Source organism: Paramisgurnus dabryanus, chromosome 2 (genome assembly GCF_030506205.2).
Source record: "Paramisgurnus dabryanus chromosome 2, PD_genome_1.1, whole genome shotgun sequence".
Taxonomy (NCBI): domain Eukaryota; kingdom Metazoa; phylum Chordata; class Actinopteri; order Cypriniformes; family Cobitidae; genus Paramisgurnus; species Paramisgurnus dabryanus.
The window spans coordinates 10,131,155-10,155,283 of NC_133338.1; the positions used below are offsets into that span (position 1 = coordinate 10,131,155).

General features: G+C 34.9%; 1 protein-coding gene across 1 annotated transcript; it reads left to right on the plus strand.

The window, feature by feature from the left end:
* The first annotated feature begins 4,728 nt into the window (after positions 1-4,728).
* vax2 (ventral anterior homeobox 2) lies at positions 4,729-23,410 on the plus strand. The gene is made up of 3 exons (XM_065254941.2): positions 4,729-5,409; positions 8,072-8,259; positions 19,727-23,410. Exons 1-3 carry the CDS (start codon positions 5,160-5,162, stop codon positions 20,219-20,221), a joined length of 933 nt encoding a protein of 310 aa, XP_065111013.1. The 5' UTR covers positions 4,729-5,159; the 3' UTR covers positions 20,222-23,410.
* Positions 23,411-24,129: the final 719 nt, after the last annotated feature.

Here is a 24,129-nt window from a genome sequence, read left to right on the forward strand (position 1 = left end):
GAAATGGTGAATTGATCTGATATATTTTAGCGTTACCAGAAATAAATATTTAATTTTTAGGGGGCAGTTTCCCGGGACAGGGTTTGATTATTCTAGGACAAGGTCTTGATTATATAAGGACATTTAAAAAGTTTATTTAAGCATTCCTTCCAAAATACATTACTGGTGTGCATCTTGAGAAAAAAAACAATGGCACTGATGTATGTTAAGATATGTCAGTTCAAGATGTTTCTAAATTAAGGCAGCTCAAACATGCTTTTTAGTTTGGGACTAGGATCATCCCTGTGACTTTCCGGGAAACCGCTCCTAGATAGTTTAATTTGATAGCACTCCCGTTAAGCACAAGATCATTGATAAATTGTTAAAATATAAACTGATCACGAATTATTAATTTGGGGGAAGGGGGAGGGTTGGAGTGGAAACTTTTATTTCTTCTGTTTTACACATTTTTAAAAAATTCAAATGTAAATATAAAAACAAATGCAAAGACGTGCGAGCAGAAATGAAATGCAAAATATAAACAAACCTAAACTGAATGTAGGATATGCTAAAAATAAGATTATTTTCCTTGAAAAGAGGTCTTTGCCTTTTGGATTTTCTGTAAAAGTACCTACAGTTGCTTAGTTTGACGATAATAAAAAATCCCACTGTATAAATAAATATAAATTATATAGTAGCCGTTTTCACGCCACCTTATACTCCGTTGTAGCTCTAAATTAAGAGAATTGTTGTCAGGCAAGTATTTATTAGCAAACTGTAAAAATGAAAACGGCTTGTTTAAAATAATTATGCCCTAAATAATCACCCCATTTCATAAAATAAAATAAAACCGGACAATATATATAACAAATACATAAAACACAATGTGCTATACGTGTTAAAATACAGCATGTATGTGTAAGCCAGTGATGAATGCATCAATTAAAATAAACAACAATTATTAACTTTAAATTATGTAGGCGTACACTGACTCAATAGAATCATTTTGGACTCAGTTTTTAACATGAAGGCCTGTAGATGATACCACGTTGGACATTCTGGTGATACCGGCTCTGTCATCAGTCTTTCGTTATATTATCTTTTTTTATGACCTGCACAAAGAGTATTTGTATTTTTTACTGTTTGCCATCTTTGGATTAAAAAAAAAATGCTCTGGTGGTCGACAAGCCACAACCATTCCGGGGTGCGTATTAGCCACAGTTGTTAAATTGAGCCCTTGGTAATTACAATTATACTGATTATAAAAATGCTTACGTTGTTGGCAATAGAACTTTGGAGTAGCAATACGCGCCCACCCCAGAACACTGAAAGCAATGGCGCTCCAAAGTGTGTTGCGGCCGAGCGTGCGCTAGGTGTCAGCGGGGAAGAGGAGGGGTAAGGCTTGTGCCTTAAGCCAAGACCTATGAATCCCAACACCATCGGTTTAACATATTGGAGACTATAGATGCGGGGGTGTAAATAAAGATTTGGTATGAGATGATTCAGCTGGGACCAGAAGCTCTAAGACGAATACAATTTTAATTATTTCTTTACGAAAATTAATGTTGAATATGGTGTCATGTGGATTAACAAGAAGTATGACTGCAGAGCGTGTTGTCTGTTGCACTAGGCTATAATACAAGTATATACCCAAATTTCAGAAGAGAGAAAAATTCTGTATTTTGTGTGTGTGACAAGGACGTATTTTCAGTTTACAGTTTTAAATTCAAACTCACCCTTCTAAATTTCAAGGCTTAACATTAAAAGGGGTAGTAGGCTAGTTTATGGTGATGGGACAATTACGTTTTTTGATAACGTAAATGCGAGTGTCACAATAAATTATAAAATATATATAAAATCCCATTATTTCGTTCCTTAACAATCATATTCTGTAAAAAAAATCAGACATCCAAACAAAACATTCGGCATGACAACTTTTTAAAAAGTTTCACGAATTTTTACTTCCCTTTAAAAAGTCATTTTTGTAGAGAACTTGTAGTTCAGGATACAAGAAGATAAATAATAATAAACATTAGCCTATCATTAGTATGATTGTCACAACGGGAGCTTGACACTTAATTTAAATACTCAATTTTTCGCAAAAAGACGATCAAAATAAAATAAAAATGCTGCTTTGTAAATCAATGTTGACAATATCATATAGGCTATATGATAGACTTTAAGCAATAAAATCCTGCAATAGGAACACAGTTCAAACTTTTGCCTTATGGCCTGTAATATGACCTTTAACTTAATGTGTCCCGGTGTTGTTTTATAGGATTTAGTTGTTTACACAAGAGCTCCCAATTGTCCTAAAATAATAAGAATGTTAGAATTTATATTTGGAGGTTAGAATTAAAAATTATGCTCACTGAACTAGGCGTATTAGTCTCAGATGTTAGTTTAATAGTAACAAAAGTTAATGCTAAATTTGTTTGCCAGATGCCATAAATCCAGTATCTGAAATAGATTTTTTTAAATCATACCTTATACTTTGTGCACAGGATGACACTCCGCATTTACACCAAGTATGTTTTTTGTTTAATTAATCAATTACTGAAAAAAATGACCACTTCTTAATTTAATTGTGCAAAACTTGGATTACATTCTTTGTTGTGTATATGCAAGTGAGGCTGAAGAAAAATATTTGTACATGGGGTGTTTATGGTATATGGGAAATGTATTTGCTATTTTACAATAATCAAATGCTGTAAGAAAGGGCTAGTGGGAGCCAGAGAGCAGAGAAGACAATTAAACCTCTCTTGACAGTACTGTGGGTTTAAAAAAAGTGTGAGTGACAGCTTCATTCATCACGTTCAAGGTTTAATCTGTACTGAGCAGCTGAATTCAATAATGAGCCATTTCTGCAATGAATGATAAACACTGCTGAAAGTGGCAAAACTGCAATTATGTCATTGCGGCCTCCGTAATGGGATTGCGCACACAGATAAAAGGTTCTAATTTTGTTGCAGTGTATTATGGCAACAGTTCAATGATGAGATGGGCACCTGCGGTTTGTGCACTATTAGGGTAAATATAAATACAATACCAGTCGAAAGTTTAGACACACCTGCTCATTTCACATTGAAGAAGTTTTTTTATTTATATAGCGCTTTCCCACAGCTCAAGATCGCTTTACAAACTTATAAACATAACTACATTTTACATTGTATCATAACACAGCACATATATTTTTTTAGCTAAGTCTTGAAAATAGGCAATATGAAGTGTTACGTTGCCTATAATAATGTATTATGGGTACTCTCTAAAAAAGCTAAATAGCATCAAAAGTTGTTCACTGGTTCTTAGGGTAACTATTTTAAGTACTAAACAGAACTAACTTGTGTTGAACCATAAGTCTTACAGAGGTGCTATAGTGCTAAAATGGTTCCCCTATGATTACGAGCATTTGGTACTATTTAGCACCATTTTTAAGAGTGTAGTAAATTTCATAATTAAGAAGCATAATGACACAAAATAACCTTCCACCAACAGTTGACAACCTAAATCAGGTGGAACACACTAGTTCTAATGATCTCCGGGCCCGAGCAGGGAATATGGACAGCTAATTGTAGAATAACAGTAAAACTATGAAATAATATGAGAATTTTGTAGTGCCTAAAATGTAAAAAAAAAAATTGACCATGTTTTCTTTATATTATATCTTGTATTTATGTTTACAGCTTTGCATTCTCTGGCCATTCTTTGAACAAACTGACATGCTTATTTTTAACGAATTCAATGACGTTAGTTTATATTTGTCTTTAAAAGTAAATATGAGTTTAATTTCAGATCAAATGTTCTCTGTTTTAAAACGCAGTTTTCTACCGTGCATCTGACAAACCCAACATATCTCTCATCTTTGCCTGAAATCTTTGCTAATGCATATTCGTGGGCTGCGCAAGTGTAAGTTTTCTTTTTAAGTAAACAAATCGCCGTCAAAAATCTAAAATTAAGTAAAGAAAAGTAGCTACAACAAAATAATATGTATGAAAATAGCATATGGACCGAAGAACACAAGTGCACTTTATTAAATTTTATTTTATTTCACATCCAGTTTTGTTTGAACGTGGTGCCATGAATAAATACTTATCATATTTAATATTTATCTCCCCAAAATTGCTATTTACTTCTTATATAATTAAACACGAGAATAAAGAAAATGTAAAAACAATATGTAGCCTTACCTTATTCTAATCACATTAGCGGTTGAAATAACAACATACCCAGCCCATATTTGTCCTTTTATTAGTTCCGAATGAATAAATGAAAAGCGAAATGAAGTGTAAATCTTACTTTTTTGTTTAATTGTGAGACCAACAAAAAGAAACTTTAGCTGGCCGCTATTGCGTTTAAACTATGCCGTGCTCTTACTCGTCTCTGTTTACCAATCAATGGATGAATTAAAACCAGGAAGTGACGTCAACGCTGTCAGTCAGTTTAGAAACAAAACGTATAGAATATTCTGGTATTACAAATCCAAATTACGGCTCTACAGCAGACAGTATGCTTAATGTATCTGTGATTTTCATGTATTTATTTATCTACTTATTTTATTTACTTTTAATAATAGGATTTTCCAGACTTGGTCCAGTGTAAAAATCCCCCCTCCTCTCGCGGATATCCTGAAATCCGCTGGCTTTTTCTTCAGACATCATAGCTCACCAGCCCAGAGCAGCATAGAAAAAAACCGAGCAGTCAACGAGTAAATGGACTATAGAAGTGATACGGAAAAAGGAAAGGCTGCTGTGTTCAAATGCGTGTTTGTTGTGTGGAATTACTTATACGTGGTTAAGCAGTGAAGCGCCTCCCAGTGCCTCGGTCATAGATCTTAAAACCTACTGCATATATGCAGAATGTATTTTTGGTTGAGGACGATCCTATAGCTGATGAGGGTCCTTTCACTTGCCCACAGGGCCCCCCTCAACCTCAGTCTTACTTCCCTTTTTTATAGATCTCAATTTGCATGGATGCCGGATCCCGGAACATGCTAAAATACTTTGGCATTAACGTCGCTGGACTTTTTGACTGGATTCGAATTTTATGCTGTTTTGGAAATAACCTCGCACTTTTCTAAAGAAAACAGACGACAGAACGGCCAGAGAACTGACATTGACAATTTTCTTAACCTCTCTTAAAACTCAAAAAGTTGGTGTAAAAACAAAGTACTTAAATATTAGATGTTTGACCAAACTACGAATATGGGCGATGGAATCGCCGAAGACCGAAACCACTGTGGATCAAATTCGTTGTGCCGTGATAGAGGAAGAGATTCTAAAAGCCGGAGTGATGTGGGAAACCGGTCACCTGTTCAGATTTGTACTGACACACCAGGGACGTCGGCATCCACACCGACTTCATCTAGTGAGGATGGCCACGATAAACTTTTAGGAGTCGATCCGGACTACTGTCGAAGAATTTTAGTCAGAGGTGAGTGATCGAAGAGTCGCTTCTTTTCATTTTTCAACAAAATGTTTGTTGTTAATCTGTAAACATTGGTAATTTTGTCTTTTGAAGTAGGCAATATTTAGGGAAAAAATAAAATATCTTTATATTACTATGCATTTTTTTTCTTGTAGTGCCTGTAAGTAAAATATTTAAGTGTATGGTATTTCCATTTATTTGAGACATTTATAGTGCTCGAACATTTACAGAAACAGTCACACAAAGCTGAATTTAAATAGTGGGTATAAAAAACACCATTCTGTACATAATCTAAAATAAAATTCCCCAAAATCTTAAACATCAAGTTATAATGATTTAAATATTTAACAAAACCCCAGATTTTATGACGTAAATTTAAATACCAAGCTCAGTTTGACAAATTTATTAAAGGGATTATGCGTATTATATCATACAAACTTCTGGCATTGAGCCATCAGAGTGTTTAGCTTTCTATTTGTTTTAATATATTTCTATAATCTTTTGTGCCAGGGTGTGCTAAAAAGTATGCAACATTAATCATTCCTTTGATAACCATTCTTTTAAATTCAGTATTTTGAACAATATCTAACTACAAAGCGTAATTTTATATTTAAAAATAAGTTTTAATAGCGTTCTATAGGCTATTCTAATATGTATTTGTACATTTATTTTACTTTTAAAAACTAGAAATTAGAATAACCGTTTACTAAGTAAATAAAAAATAAACAAGTTGTTTTTACACTATAAATAAGTTTGCAAAAAAAATTTTTTAATTATTATTCATTTTTAAAAACAAATTTCGGACAGAATTTTACATAAGCACATTCTGTTATTATTAGCCTACTGCAAATGTTTTTTTTTTCGTGTGTGGTAATTCTAATCAAAACATAGCCCATACGTAGCCTACCTATACATTTGAGACTATTACACAGTTTTAAAATGAGCACAAAATTTACAGTAACACTGAATCGTTTAAAATACGTGTTACTATCTTTTAATTGATGCTTTCTCAAACCTGGACAGCTTCTGGGGTTGTAACAGTGACCTGATTTTTGCATTCATCCTGTTAATATACACAATATTTTGGCTAGAGTAGTTCACAAAATTATGTCTGAGTTGCACCTCTGCATGTACAGCTGTGGAGATGAATGAACGAAAAAGCAAAACGTGTTTAAGTATTGGCAATTTGGCGCAGTGGCTTTGGTTAAGCCCACAATCCCCAGTGTCACTATTTGTTTTTAAAGCTGACGATTGAATGCGCCGGATCCCTCCTGAGAACCTTTGGGTCAGTGAAAGGTCAGCAAGTCTGTGTTAAAGGCCGCTGGGCTAACGTCAATTTTCAACTCTGAGGGGAGAGCAATTAATAAAGATTTTGCTATAAACAGTTAATGCGTCATATCTACAGACACGATTTAAGTTATTGTGATATTACAGTTCACACAAGTGTGATATTATAGAACTGGGTTGCTAGGCAGACATCATGACAGGCGGAGCTAGAACCAACGTCATGCAAAATCTTAATACTATACCATAATTTAGGACAATAAAACAAATTAAATTATTTCTAATAATACCATATCAGTGCTTAAGATCATGTAATAACAGCCATTGCGAATTAATATATTTTTTTCCTGTAAGGAACTGTAAAAGTTTAGTATTTAAAGTAAAATGTATTTTTTAACGTTAAATTCTAACATTGTGTTTTTGCATGACAAATATTTTGTGCTTTTAATAATTAATGAATTGTAGGTTAAGTAGTGCTAAAAAAAACAATAGAAACCATCACAGAAGTTATATACTTAAATTAATGGGTTTAATGCGAATTTTATAATGGTCACTTCTGGTATATGTTGGGTTCTTTTGCTCGGAGCATTCAATACTGGAACATTTCCCAAAATACAAAAATAAATTTTGTAGTGGTTTTAATGGTAAACGCTAATGGTTCCTAATATTATTTTAATGGAACCAATAGAATTTCTGTGACAGTTTCTATTGTTTTATTTTCAGCAGGGTATGCTCTGGTGTGGGTGGTGTAGTCTACATCTTTAATTTGCCATAAATTCAGTTTCTATAAACCAACTTTAAACCGGTACTTTTTGTGAGTTCACATTATCATGATACAGTATGTGGTCAAATGTGAATTAAGTCATGCTGACAAATTTGTACTTTATTGTACTCTAACCTAATCGGAAAAATGTCGGACCTTAGCCACCTCTTTGACCAGCGTTTTTGAAAAAGCTACATTTGTGACTTTGGTAAAAGTTTTTTCTTCAGAATTCTGCTCAGGTTTATTCTGCCTAAATGATTTAGCCCAACTTAGACAAGTAATTGTCCTTACTTTCAAGTGTTTGGTCACTAACCTACCCAAATCAATTTCCCTTAATAGTAGCCTATCTCTGTTAGCAAAGTGCTATACGTGTCTTTCAGATTATGTTAAACTGTACATATTTATGACGTTCTTTCACGGATTTATGAAAAATATCCAATGCTATTTTCATAATAAAAAAGATAAAATTGACAGAGAATATCGAAATATCGATATTTACGACAGGGTTAGGGTTGCCCTAATCATTGAAGGATTCGATCCCATGCCCCACCCAAGGTACACCATAAAAGAGAAAATTCGACATAAAAAGTAACACATTTATTGTATGTGTGTCCTAAACAGACGCCAAGGGCACTATTCGGGAGATTGTGCTGCCAAAAGGCCTCGACCTAGACCGACCGAAACGCACGCGGACTTCCTTCACTGCTGAGCAGCTCTATCGACTCGAGCTCGAGTTCCAGCGATGTCAGTACGTCGTCGGCCGCGAGCGCACAGATCTCGCGAGACAGCTGAATCTTTCAGAAACTCAGGTAGCTATAACACAATTTAAGGCTTATTACTCATGTTGTTCTGTGCTTCAAAGCTGAATATATGTGTGTGTGCGTGGTTTTATAATTACCCATTTTATAAAGTCTTTCTGCAGTGGCAATTAGTCACAAATATATTAATAAATAACAACAAAATCACACGTACATCTAGGAGAGGTCTATTTGATGTCTGCGTTTACATCTGCAAGATGCATTTGTTATTGTTTGCTTGTATTGCATCTGCTTATCTTGCTGATCTCTGAGACATACCTAAAATATTTAAAATAGACATATTGAAGACCTGCAAGACGCTTTTTATTTAGAATGTATGTAAAACAGCTCTTTCTAAGACCTTTATCAGATGTTTTAACACACCAGATGTATTCCAGTATATCTTTAGCAGACATCTTACAGACATACCCGTGCTATCTGGGTATTAATGCGTTTTATTATAAGTATAGGCCTATTGTCTGATTCAACATTGTTCACTATTCATATCTGTAAGATATCTACAGATGTGTGGAAGCATCCAAAATACAATAATAACCACAAAATGCCTATTTATATTGAACAACTAAATCAGAAAATATTAAACATAAACATACACCACTGGTGATAACTAACTTTATTACATTAAACAACATCAAGGAGGCAATAAACGGTTTTGTTTAACAACTACGCTTTGTCTATGAGTATCCTTGTTGCCTTTTTGTTTTTAAGAAATTCGTCAATTTGACAAGAGAAAATAAATTTACTGAAAATAAGTGAATGACTAGTGAGTGTTTTTGACAGATACAGCAATAGATTACACTAAGTCAAGTTGCTGTACCAAAGTGGCAAAAATATAACAAGAGTATAGAAGTCAAATCATGCGTGAGAGTTACTGAGCTTTTTTCAGCAAATGCTGCATGTCAGCTTGCATTGTTATAGACACAATACTCATAATTAGTATTCGCACAGTGGGCGTTAGTGGGCGGCGCTTTTCTTTATCACGACGTGAAGAAATAGTGAAAAAACTGTGGGCTCAGTTGTAATTTATGATCCATGAATTGCGTCACTTTAAAGTTTGTTTTTTTGCAAGTTATTGCTGCAGTTTCTTTATAAAGATTAAGGAAACAACAAACATAACTAAAATATGCCTAGTCCCTGAAATGTATGGATTTTTTTTAATGGCTTAAAAGTGATTTTGAGTAAGGATGACGACTCACTTACCACTGATAAATAATTGCTCATAATTTTGCAATTACTAATTTTTGCATATCTAATAGGTATTCTAATAGAATTATACCAAACCTTTTCGAAATAATACACAATATCATACAAAATAATACACAAAACAGAATATAATACAGAGAATAGACTGTAAATCCATATATTCCCCTTAATATAACCTTCAATTTCCTCTGTAGACCCACAGTTTTATTGTGTACGTTCAAAATCATAAACACCAATTTTTCAAACTTTAACTCAACTCAAAGAAAACTTCGTTTTGTATTCGTAATTGAATACAGTGATGTAGTAATTTTAAAGAAATTTAATATATTATCTGTTTAGGCAACGGGTTCATTCTAGACGAAAAGAAGACTTTGCGTTGATGAAAGTATTACATTATTCTTTTTACGCATTGTTTTCATCTTGCAGATATTATTCTCCGAAGCTCAAGAGTCATGTCATAAGCCATTTGTTTGTGGATATCGTTTCTAAACTGACTTTTATGCACGCTTGTTTAAATATCACTTGCCCAGATATCTTTAACTGTTTAATTGCTGCATATTAATGAAATACCGTTTTCGTGAGGCCTTTATTAATCTGTCGACTGTTCTACCCCATGCATTGTAAGAATTCGCATTGTAGACGAATTCTTACTAGCCCGTAAATGTATCAAGTGCAGGTTGGGGAACCCAAATAGTAAAGTAACGAAAACATTTCCAAGTGCTGGTAACTGCCATATTCAGTGACAGACGAGTTAGCTCCACTTCCACTATGCTCCGATTGAGAGAAAATAGACTTGAAAATGAATAAACATAAACAAAATGGCTTTTATTCGATTTTTATTAAAGGTTGGCGTAGTTATTCCATTCTACCTTAGTGAATCAGTATAGCTGCCTTTTTTAGGATACAAACCATTTTTCGCTGCCATGTGCACATTACATAAAGTAAGATCAATTACTATTTTAAGTTCTTTATGCGATTTAATCTTTTATAGGAAATATGTTTGGACAAAGGTAAGTATATTTCTGTTCACATGATCTCTGTTGTAACATGAGAATTCTACAAATTAAACATGTAAAATAACGTAAAATAACTTGTGTTGTGTAAAAGTTTTGTCAGAGCAGTAGAAAAACTTTATTCAAAACGTGTCAAACATAAACAACAAACGAAGATACAAAACCATCTGAGCACAATAGTGTTCACTTTACACTTAAAAGTCTGTGGAAGTTGTTCTATAATATAATAATATATAAATAATTCTATATTTTCTCACAACATACAGGTTTTGCTTTGACTTGTTTTAATATGAAATGTATATCAAATTCAAAAGAGATTTAATACTAAAAGTACGAAATAAAAATATCGAAAGTAAAAAAAATAATTGCTTTTTGAACATACACTTCTTTGCAGTTAAACTGTGAAACAAGAATACCAAATTTGTCAGATTTGGGCCATGCTGGGACACTCAATAAATCATCTTTAATGCCACAAAATAGCTTTTCCATATTGATCGTGATGAAATTGCTTTTAAAATTTACATGTTTAACTTGCATTGATAATCCCCTCATTCATATTCATTGATGCCCCCAGCGCACAAAGTTTTATCCATTATGACAATTGTAAAAAAAAATGCACGAAGCAGACCCGATATGCAGAACTAATGCACAATAAAGGTGTTTTAGTTTTATTCATCCATTTGTGCATTTTTTATCTCTCTCCATACAATGTAAAATGTTTTCATAGAGTAAAATGAGAGGAGCACTCAATAATGTGTTTTTTTAAAAATAAAAAATACTTTTTATATATTTACCGTTGTTTGTATAATTGTCAATGAATTGTGGGGTGCTATAAAATATTTAAACACTTTTTGGTACCAATAACAATTAAATTATTCATACACACAAAAATAATCTGTTAATCATACTATTTATTCCAATGTATTTATATGCTGAGATTTTGGCATGTTTTACGCATTGGACAGTTGGACGTCATTATTCCATTTCATTCTGGTACATACATTTTTCTGATATGATATGGATATTGTGTTTTTACTGTTATTGCTGGAGAGAGTTGTGTATTGTTTAACGAGATCAAAATGTTGGTAAAAGTTGTTTGTGTTGTTTTGGCAGGCATAATATGGAAAAAATATAATTGATAATATATTGCAATATCATTGCACTAAATACATTTTACAGTACATAAAGTAAATGTTTATATTCGATGAAGTTTTATTTTTGACCCTTCGAATTATTCTATTATGTATTCTATTTTCTATTCTGTTTTAATTAAAAAAGCTTTACTATTTCTTTCTTCTTTTTTCGTTCTACTTTATTTCAGATTAAAAAGTCAATGGTTCTAAAGCTCAGTATTTAAAAAAGTCGCTGATGGACAAGTGCTGCGAATTAGCACTCGTGCTAAAACACTCAACCAATACATTTGGTTTATCCAATGTAATTGCTATGTCCATATAAAATAAAATGTCATTCATTCATTCAGTATAGATAATGTGTTCTTTAATGCAGATCAATACAATGTACAACACGTACAAAATGGCCAAAAAACTAAATCGAAGACAAATTAATTGATGAAGAGGTATCTTACATTTTTTTGGATAGATTAAGAGGTGATAACATTGTTAGTACCATCTTGTTTGAAGTAGTTTGGCAAAGAATGTAACTATGCTACATGAATATGGAAATAATTGAATAACTCTGTATAAACATCTAATTCCACCAATGCACCACATTTTTTCTTGTAGGTGTACTAGATAGATAATTAATAACACACTCCATAAGTCAAGACTGTATGGAAATGTATTACACTTTTACTTTCAATAGGCACTTCAATTAACATTTCTTTTAAAAATATATAGACATGTTCTAGAACAGATCTTTATAAGATTCATGGCAATGTAAATGACTCAAATTAATTACCTTGATAACCTTAAAGGAGTTTACATTGTTTAAAAAACAGTTAATTTGACCCTGAGAGGCAGTACAAGAGTGAGGAATTGTTTATAAGAAACGTAATTGGCTAAATGAATGAAAATCTATACACATATATGAGGGATTCCTTATTTATTTACATACATAAAAAATAGGCTTTTCCCCAAGCCTTATCCCCAGCAGGTGGCTCCCCGCTCCAGCAAAACACAGCAGGGTAGCCGCACATGACATTATGGAGGCATGTTTATGTAGTAAGGCATCCTGATTGATTATTGAGCATACAGTATTTTTATACCATTTACATACAGACTGTAAACTTTATTTTTATTGTGCATAAAGTGGCTTGAAATTACTAAGTGATAACCAATTTATCTATCATAGAAGGATCCACACATTTCTGGGTTTAGACTCCTCTGAATATAGTGTAAGCAAATAAACAGGCTTTATGCAACACTCTGCACAGGTTTATCTTTGTGTTTATGAAAGTAAGAGCTTTTTCATTAGCTGAGTGAGTGACAGTTCAAATCAGCATGCCTCTTCTCAGGGCCAGAGTTTAACACAATGAGTCTTTTCCATCACAGTGACCTTCGCATAACTAAGCAAAACGCAGGGTTCACTTAAACAAAGACCCATTGGTGAATGGTGGGGAAATCTGATTATGTTTTATTAGTTTCTAAAGCATTTACACAGCATGTATTAGACTACAGATATATTGTAAAAACACTTGGGAAGTACAGTTTTAAAGGATAAGGTTGATCAACAATCAAAGCTGGCAAACGTTATATCCAAATGCTTCTGAATTTGTGGGTCCTTGCAGTTTTAAAATCAGTTTTAAAAGGAATGAATTGGCAGTCCTGAAAGCCTTAAGTTTGTATGTGAAATATTAAATTTTTTTGTTGCCAGCAACAATGTTACTGCAGAGTACGACACTTATGCCTGCCGATTTGGACATTCACTCTTTTGAGCCTTTTGTTTATCTGTTTTATTTAAACTATTCATTATATGGGGTTACCACGAATGTTTTGGGTGGGTTCATTCCTAAAATGTTAATACGTTAATAAACAAAGTCATGCATTACAACCTCAAACCCCCCCTATAATCTGCCTCACTATAAAATAAGCTTAAAGTACCAACAGAAAATTTCCAGTAGCTTTGACCCTACCATCCTTAGTCTGTGTCTGTAGTCTCTATCTTTTCGCAATTATTTTGTCTTTGCCATTTTCTTCTTTTTCATAAACTTTTAAACCATTATCTTTTGTTCAAGGACAAAGTGCATGGTCTTTGCTTTGAAATTAATTGATTTTTTCACAGACAATGCATTCCTAGCTTAAATTCAATTTAGACTGGTAAAGAATAATCAATGCCAGTGAGCAAAATGTGCCAACTTGGTTTCTTTTCTCGCTGTAACACATGTTAACCTTGACCATGTTCACTTTAGCCAGTAAAGATAAGAATAAGATAGTGGGGTAGAATAATGTAATGACCTGTATGAACTTTTTATTGTAAATTGCAATTGAGCATGTCTGTTTAGTTTGCATTAGAATAACTGTTGCTGCTGTGTCTATATGTGGTCCTTATTCCTGAGACCACCGGTATATTTAAGACATTGTGTCAGTCTTCTGTTGCTTTCAGTTCATCCATGAGAAAGATTATTGGCTAGGATCATGTAAGCCAGGAAAAAAGAAAATGGTCAAGCAATGACCCTCTCTCAAAACTGATGACAGTTCTAAAAATTTGATATTTTACTGCATATAAGAACATTATTAGTCTAGTCTAGCAACTAGCTTTTGACTTCAGTCAACTGTCTATTTCATAATAGATGTTTACAATTGGTAAAAAGTTTAGGATCACTTGACTGAAACGTTTCTTATGTTCTTTTCATGCATTTTATTGGCTCAGTACCTTTACTCTGCAAAAAGAAAATTAAGTTGAAATTATGATTCTGAACTTTTTGACCAGTAGTGTACTGTAGATAGATAGACAGACCGACCGACAGACAGGCATACATATAAACAAACAGAGCGAATGACCTAACGAATGCTCTTGTTGTGCATTCTTCTTTGTCTGGTCAGACAGCATGTAAAATAACGTAACGTCTGGATCAGGCAGATGAGATGTTGGCTTGCAGTTGGGCTCTTGTGCCAGTAAATGACCGCCTAGCCATCACCTTTATATTACTAGCCTGTACTATTGGAGGAGCACCACTAGGGGCTCTTTAGTTTGACCTTTTTTAAATTCATTAGGAAGGCACAGTCTATCAGTCCCCACATAGTGTAAGCCTAATTGGCTGATCACATATGTCAGTAGAGCTGGGGGAAGGGAACAAATAATTGTCAAAGTGCTTTTGCTGTAAGCAGGATTATAGAGCCATATCTACCAGCCATGCGGTAAGACAGGGTTGACCCTTGGCTGAACCTGTATGGGCACGTGTTTTAACCAAACCAGGGCTAAGGGTCAGGGTATATGAGTGCGGAGGTAACAGGTGCAACTGTAGAACATCAAGGTCAGGGAAGATGATATGCAGGAGGAGAGTTGTGTTTTATCTGGATGATTCAAGTGCATAAAACCATCAGAATTTTCCTGTTTATCTTTTGTAATTTTATTGATTTTGCGTATCCATAGTCCTAGTTGATGCAGTTCAAGATCATTTAAGTCAATTCCAGACTTTTTTGAGTTTTCCAACAATAGCACTTGTTTTTCACTTTATTTTGAAGGTAGAATCTGGAACTTGATGCAAAACCTAATGCTCTGCATTACAGAATACATATATAACACCTAACATGAGTACATCCTGTTCATTCCAGGATGCAAACATTCCCTTAATGCCATATGTCCTGACAAGAGAGTTTGTAAAGACATCAACTCTGGCCTCGGCTAAATCAAAAATCCCTCTGTAAAGATGCATGAGATTAATGACCCACAAGCTCTTAAAGAAGAGGTCACTGAGTGGTAACCAAATACGCAGAATGCCTCATTGTGTCCCACGATTCACGTTATCACATGTGTCGGATCAACGGGACAGTTTAACTTCTGGAAGGGGTCAACGAAAGTGTCAAAAAGATTATCAGGTGCCTCTATGGAGGATTTTACAGACACAACTTTAAAAGATTAAAGTTTAGAGTGCATTAGTTGAATTTTTTTAATGTAGTGGATTTCCATGCACAGATGGTACTTATGCAGAAAGCATAGGAAGATAATGTTTGAAGAAGTGCTTAAATACCACCAAATGTTGTTCATTGCAGGGTTTAAAAGGTTATTTTCGAACTGGAATTTGTGAGTCAAACTGTGACTTTGAGTTGTTTGGTAAACTGGGGGATATCACCGTAGACCTTATTTTAAGTAAATATGGATCTTTTTTGTCTAAAAGAACTATTTAAAACTTAATTTTTGTCCATTGAAAGTTCTTTGGAACCTAATCAATCCAACCCATACAATTTAGTGTGCTTTTTTGTCCTCACAACGTTTCAATGAATGTTGTTTAATGTTATATTATATAATTAAATGGCTCTCTAAAATGGTAGATTCTGATTGGCCAGTCGCGACATTCCAAAGTTCGTTCTTTTCAGATAACTACCGCTCAAAACTAATAACACACGGTAACCCGGATGCTGCAAATCCCTTTGACCGGTACAGTTTAATATTAAGTAAGGGATAATGTAGAGGCAGCCGGTAGTTATTGGGAAATAAGCCCCGATAGTGTGATCAGGACCCGACGCGAAGCGGAGGGTCTTGTATCACACTGAAGGGGCTTATTTCCCAAAAACTACCGGCTGCCTCTACATTATCCCGCTTATTACACGGCTACTTGCCACATAAGAAAAAAAACTGGACATGAATATGAATTTTAAACATTTTATTGGCATATTTGTTTTAAATTAACATTTTTATCCTTCCGCGAAACTTTGCACAGATGCATAAAATGATCGTAATACCTTATTAAGATCCTCTGCTTCATACTTGTCTCCATCTTTTCTCTTTTAGCCAGTCTTTGAGAAGTTTTAATGCCCATTCTGTATTTTTTTGTGTGTTGGCTTCGTAGCTGTCATGCTCTATTTTGTCAAGTTCAGTCTAAGTAAGCTGTCTGTGTCTTGTCGTGGTTGTCGAGTGTTTGTCACAAGATGGCGCCAAACAGACTGTAATCTTTATTGATCTTTATTGGCGCGGAGCGATTTTACTCGTGAAAGTAGTCCGGCTATGCGTTATTATTTTGAAGCGGTTATTATTTGAAAAGAACGAACCTGCAAATGTCTCAACTGACCAATCAGAATCAAGCATTCCCGAGAGCCGTGTAATAAACAAAATTAAATATAAATATGTATTTTAATAACACATGACATTTATATTTACAAATTATTTAACCAAATAGTGTGTTTATTACATTTAAATGTCTTTTCTTATCCTAAAACTGAAGGTCCCCACGGAAGGTCTCGTTAAAAATTAGCGGGATATTGTACAGGCAGCACTGCAGGACTTATTTCTGCATAACAACCTGCTGCCAACACATTATCCCTTACTTATTTTGATTTACTTGACACCATATCCATACCAACAGAAGAAAAAAATACATGGAAATACGGTTGCAATTAAGAATACAGTAAAAGTTTTATAAAGTAACAATCATAGTCATTTAAATAGATTTTGAATAGCAATTTTTAAATATAATATTATGTCAATATTATGTTAAGCATTGCAACCAAGCGATACAACCATCAAATTCACTGATCAAAATCTCTCCTGATGAATATTGATACTATCAAATAAAATCTTTTTTGAATGGAGATGGGCACTTGTGATGGTGAGTTAAGTTTTAAATTGGTAAAATAATGTGATTTTATGAATCGTTTGAAAATATATTATTTATTTGTATTTTATTCTCTCTCTCTCTCTCTCTCTCTCTCTCTCTCTCTCTCTCTCTCTCTCTCTCTCTCTCTCTCTCTCTCTCTCTCTCTCTCTCTCTATACTTTTGGGGAAATGTTATTACATCTTGCCAGGCTGCAAGCAACTACTCTTAATTGTTTTCGATAGGTTACACATATCTAAAAAATTCAGCTATATTCAGCTCTGTAGTGAGGTGGGGTGTGTGCACCATTATGTAGTGATGATTCCTAGTTTATGTATGTTTAGTTGAGTATGCTGAAGAATGAAAGTAAAGTGGATTGGGATGCCGTGGGCGAGGGGGCAAATCCAGGTCATGCAGATCCTGTGTTTAGTAATCTCTGCCCTAGCTATGAACCCTCGATCTTATTAAAGAGGATTTAATTCCAATAGTGTAGATGTACAAGGAGGATATTTGTTGTCATCTTCTCTCCTCCAGTGCCCTATTTTCATCAATGCTGCTCTTAGGCCTAGTTCTGTTTTGTAAAGACCCACTGTTGGCCCTGTTAAGCACACGTGGCGTTTATCAACACGTCAATTTATGTAGCATTTTCATAAGCTATTCAGTAAGTATAGGTCATAGGATCATGCTAAATTTCTGACATTGCCAGAAAAGAATCTCAGGCTATCTTTGATTGCAAAACTGTAACAACCACCGTCTTTAAATCTCTCTCAATGAGTGCGTTTACATGCACAGAATAAGCGGATAACTGTCAAAAATCTGCTTATTATAGAAAACTGTTTTCATGCGTTTACATGGTACTTGGAGAATTATCAGTTTTCTCGCAGGCAGTGACGTCACCACCTATAGTACATAATAGTCGATCAAAAAGCCAACGGCATATCTGTCTTAAGCTGTACTGTTGTATCTCTTCTCGTGTCTACAGAACCAGTAAATGTAACATAGGCTTCTATTTTCACAGTTTCTCTGCCAACTGCTTTAGTCAAGCGGAGACTTTTATGCGTTACTTTGCGCTTACTTCCACGTGTGACGTTTATCTTTCATACGCGGAGACATGCGCACATGGACAAAACCGTGAGAAAGCCGGTTAAGGTGTTTACATGCCACGCGAAATCGGCGTAATGAGCAAAAAACTACCTGTGCCGATCGGTTTTTGCTAAAGCCGTTTATGAGCTTTCCCCGATTAAAGAAAACAGTTTTATGCGTTTACATGACCCCACGTGTTATCAGTTTATTAAGCATAATCGGCGTAAGACGCACTCAATGTATGGTGAAGGACCATCGTTTGACCATCGAAGGATCAAAATCTTTGATCATAGAAATCGTCACAAATGTTTCACAATGGCGATCTTTCATCTGGAACAGCCAAAAATCATGCCCTGTGAACCTGCATTAAGACTGCTTTTGTTTTGAACCAATGAATGTCAGTATTTCGGGAAGTTGTCTTTCAAAGTCAATTACCAATTCTGTCATGGAATGCCCAATTTTATATTTACATTTATGGATTTGGCAGATTTTTTTTAAAGCAACTTACAGTGCAAGGCATACAGCATGTTCTAAAAGTGTCCGAGGGTTCAAATCCGTGACCTACTACTAACGCATTGCCCACCACTGAGCTATTCAGGAGCCCAGTTTTTTGTTTTTCAAATAAATTCCTAATAAAAAATCAAGCCCTGCCTAAATTTTATTTTTAATTAAGTATCCTTGTAAATATATTTTTTGTAAAAAAAATCCTAATGAAAAACCCTTTGACCAGTGTTCTGTATGTCCCAGTGTGGACAGATATATCCATACGCAAAGAAGTGTTCTTAGATCGGAGTGTTAAGTGCTTTGCTTGAAGGCCGTGGTTAGCAGAAGTGCCCTAAGTGGGCCTGGAACCTAAATTCTGGCATGTTTTAGAGCTATAAACATTCAAAGTGAGAAAATGAGTGTGAATGTGCATTTTTGAGAGCTTACAATGTGTTGATGTGTTTGTGTGCATGCACACAGTTGTAAATGGGTCTCAGTTGCCATCCTTATTCGTGGTCCCTGGGGATGGGCGTAGCTGCAGGTGATGGGTAAAACCCAGGTCAGCATAGGATACATTTTTAATTTCTTTGTGTTTACCAGCAGAATTTGATCTCGACCCACCATCTACCCTAGAACATGTTATGCATTAAAGCAGCAATGTATCAATTAAACATAGAGGACAAGGACATGCAGAGTTCATTACACTTCATAACCTGAGGTCAGCAGCGTTTTAACCTGAGTACAGTGCACTGTGAGCATGCTTCACTGAGCTCATAAGGAAATCATCAGTTGAAACCTTGGTCTGACATAGTAAAGGTTGTTGCGGAAAATACATTCCTACTCTTTTTTGCAGTAATTAGTGGTGCTTGCCAGGGCCCATTTTTGGAAACCCCTACTCTAAGTAGTAAGCTTACGACCCATTTCTTCAGAAAGTTTTGTTTCACTTACAGTTTTTATTTTTCCGCAGGTGAAAGTGTGGTTTCAAAACCGCCGCACCAAACAAAAGAAGGACCAGACAAAAGACACTGACAAACGGACATCATCCACCTCTGAATCACTCGCCACATGCAACATTCTGCGCCTACTGGAGCAGGGACGACTCCTGTCTGTTCCTGCACCTCCACCCAATCCATTGTTGGCCCACCCTCACCCAGGCAATGGCTGTCTCCTTGGAAGCTCATCTGTTTCCACTTCCTCTGTGGTGAGTAGCACCACCACACCTCCTGGGGCTGTGGCAGGCGGTGGTGGGACTTTTGGACTGTCCCTGTCTTCATTAGGAGGCACTCCGCCCTCTCCGCGTCTGGGGGTGCCACCTCCCTCACTTTGCTTTACCATGCCTCTTTTGGGGGGTGCCCATCATGAACTGCCTTCTGGATATGGGTGTGGATCTTCAGCATTTGAGCCCTACACAAGAATAGAGAGGAAAGATGGTGAGGTAGGTGGTAAGAAGACAGTTTCCTAAAAGTGTTCCCCGCCTGTCCCCATCTGCCTTTCTCAGGGGTCTCACTTGTGCCGTGTTCAGTCAGGAGTTGTTGGACAGTGTGTATGTTTGCAAAAACTCAAACAAGTAGAGAAATAGAGACTAAAGGATGTTTTTGCCCTATGTCTTCATTTTTATTATCAAATTCACCCTCTTTTTGCTGGCCTCTCTTGCGCTAGTGCCTACAACCAAATGCATGGAAAATGGCCAATTAGGCTCCAACTTTCCTGTTAAGGTGTGGTTAGAAGGAGTTTTCAAGAGACAAAGGATGAAGCCTTGTAATTAAGCATTAATGTATTCAGTATACTTTGTGGTGAATTTTTGTTCACACAGCTACACGATTTCGGTCCATTTATGAATTAAAGGTGTATTCAGTGCAAATGATGACAAAATCTGTAAATGTAACTGTAAAAGGCAAATTTACTTCACAACATAAGTTTAAGTTATCCAAATGGGTGTAAAAAGAAAATGGACGAAAAAATGATGTCAGGACGTTATGTTTGATCATAATTGTGATACGTTTTTATGCTGCTCTAAATTAAGTGACTATAATTGTCAACATGGGAGTGTTTTTGGTGATATAAATGTGGTGTGTCTGCGTGAAAGTATAAGAATAGGAGAACTATCTTTTATTGTCCTTAGATATTACATTTCAAAAGAAATAACAAGGTACTGACAAATTATTCAAACTGGAGATTGCTGATGCTAAACTATCTATCCAATTAGTTAAATGAATGTTCCAGACAACTGAATTATTATTCATTTAAGCAACTTCAACATGAGCGTCTGGAGAATGACCCAGGTCTTCAGAACAGTGCAATTCCAAAAATAGAAATGAATGAATGAATATAATGCATCTATGTAATGAATTACCTTTCATTTGTATTTTTTATCAAGGCCATACTGTCATTTTCCAAACCTCTTAAATATTTATTGTCTCTTTATAGCATATTCAAATCTTAATTTAAAGCATCAATGTCTATACATTACCCTCACTGGCTCAGCAACATTGAGGTTTGCCCCTGTTAACATGCTGCGTATTGACAGAGAGTTGCTTCCAAAAGTAATTGACAAAAAGGGCTAAATATACTGACTTTCACGATTACCAGTCACTTTGGTTAATTCAGCACCTGTTTTCATCCTTTAAGATCTTAAGCAATGCTAAATTACTGATCAAATGTTCACAATAGACTCCGAGCATGTACATACAGTACCATTCAGTAGAGCCACACGATGGATGAATTATATTACAGGTTTAGAGGCACAAAAACATCCTGCTATTGGCATTGTCCTTTTTAAGCTGTTGGGTTAGTTTGGTGCTCTTTACCAACGCAATCTTATTGCAATTCATAAGTATTTTACGAGATAGCTAGTCCGTTTTCATTTGTATGACCACATTCGTAGAATTTTGCGTGATTTGCTTTCACCGCTGTGACATTGGGGTTAGGGGTGTAATTTTTTTAAATATATGTATACAATTTGCTTACAAATTCATACGAATTAGCCATAGTCAGAAAAGCGTACGAATTGCAATAAGATTCTCTTATCATTTGCATAAATTTATACAAATTACCGTAGGCAACTCGTAAAATACGTACAAATTCCTCTGAGATCAGGCTGGGTTTACAATATATGACTGTAGTATTACAACCCCCCAAATTTTTATTCTTTTATTTCTTTAAATCTAATGCACTTTATTATTTACTTTAATTTCTGGCATATATCAATTAATAATTATTTGTATACATTTTTTAACCCCAACTATTGGCAGCTTTTGATTGTTGAAAAAAAATCAGAGACTTCAGAGTTCTAGCCATCTTCAGAAATGTTTTTTAGTTGAGATACGGGTGTGCTAAATTCATTCAGTGAATAAAGCTAGTCTAACCCAAGCAGATTCATGACTCGTAGTTTTCCATATTTCAGGGGGTATTACTGTATATAAGTGTGTATGTCTGTGCCAATAGCATCGCTAATTGAAATTACAAAAATAATGATGTCCCATTGCCTCATTATCATGCCAGTGGTGTTGTGTTGTGCTATTAAACCAAGCAATGTTTGGGGGACTCAGATCCATTGTGTTGTGCGGTCATTGTACATCAATCTGCCAGAAACATGGAACACATTAGTATTATAGTTTCTATAGTATTGTGTCATTAGTGTAGACATTATCAAAGTTATATGGTAAACTTTTTCATATTCTTAACTCTGCCATTATTCCTAAACGGTGTTGGTTGAGATTAAGACTTTTGAAGAAGAAAGACCCTTGAAAGTAGTTTGGGTTTCTTAAAAATCTTTAAACATGTAATTGCAGTACCAGAATCTCAGCCAGTACCAGAAATTCTTATCACAGTGTTTGTGTCGTTGAACACTGTTATTTTCTATGAGCATCACGTAAAGTTCAGTGCAGCTATTTTTTAATTTGAATAGCTAAAACACCCGTTATCCTAACTGGCTTACTAAAATTTGTGAATACCGTCAAGATATTCGAATGAAGAGCCCAACCTTCACACACTGGTTTTCTGTGACATCTCTTAAAATGTTTCTTAAAACGAATGATGATGTGTTGGTCACCTTGTTAACATACTGCTAGAGGAAACTATCAATTGGAGCTTGGTCTTGCCTAGTAATTTTGGAGTGAAGTTAAAGTTTAGGAAAATAGCACAATTAAATATCATTTTAGTGAAACGTATTAAACACATAACAAAGCTTTGACTCTTTAGTATCCTACAGTAAATAAAATAATTTGTCTGATTTTGATTTGGGACCACATTGCTACAGATATGATTGTAAACCATTTTATTATAATGTCGGTTTGCTGTGTTTGTGTGGCATAGTGTGTTTTGTTGTCCACATTTCCTTTCTTAAATTTTTGAAGGTTATTGGTCATTGTTCTTACACAAAGATTATACTTGTAAGCCATAAGCTTTTTTGGCAGTACAACTTTTCTGTGCGTCTGAAAATAATAAAATTAAGTAAGGAAATAATAGCACCAGCTCCTATCAAATAAAGAAAACACTTAAACAGTATGTAAATATGTGATTCTTTGCACAGTATTTTTATGTTGTATTATGTGATCTTACAGAAAAAATGAATGGAAAAAATATAAATGCTTTACAATTCTTTGTCTCATTAACTATTTGCACTTATTTAAAAAACATTTCTTTGTGAACTGTGGCAAAAAAGCCTTTCTTATTTGGCTAAAAAGCCAACATATTGTACAAATATGTACATGTGTTTTTATTCATATGCATATAAATATATGTCTATGTTATTTATTTCTCCTGTGTCTTTCTTATCACTTTTCATATCCTCAGTCTCATCTATGTATTACAATTATTGTTTTAAGCAGTGTTTGAATTGAGGGGGGGTTGAGGTGGTCCTGGACCTCCTTTAAAGATTGGGGTTGTGGTTGGGTGGGGGGTGCTTAGCTAGGGGACCTCCATAAACTTTGACAAAATTCGAACACTGGTTTTAAGTAAAAGTTTTGATTTGTTTCTAATATTGGGATGACCACATAATTCATTTAAGAGCAGAAGGGCATCCTTTTTCTTTAGCAGTTTAAATTAAAGTTTAAAGTATTTATAGGTAAAACAACAGCACTCTGTTCATATTCTGGAAAACAGATTTGGTGGTACAGTAATTTTTGGGGAAATGATAAACAAGAGCACACAATATTCTTCAACACATGTTTAGCCCCCTCTGTCTCCAGCCAGTGCTGGTCTCTCTTTCGGAGACGTGCTGGGACAATTAACTCCAGGGTGCCAATTAAAATGATTGGCATCTTTTCTTCATGGGAGTGGACTGATGGGGGCATAGAGACTGGATGGGTGGCCTGGTAATTTGTGTGGTGGTAAAAATGGTGGGCTAAAGTGATAGCAACAATTTTCTCT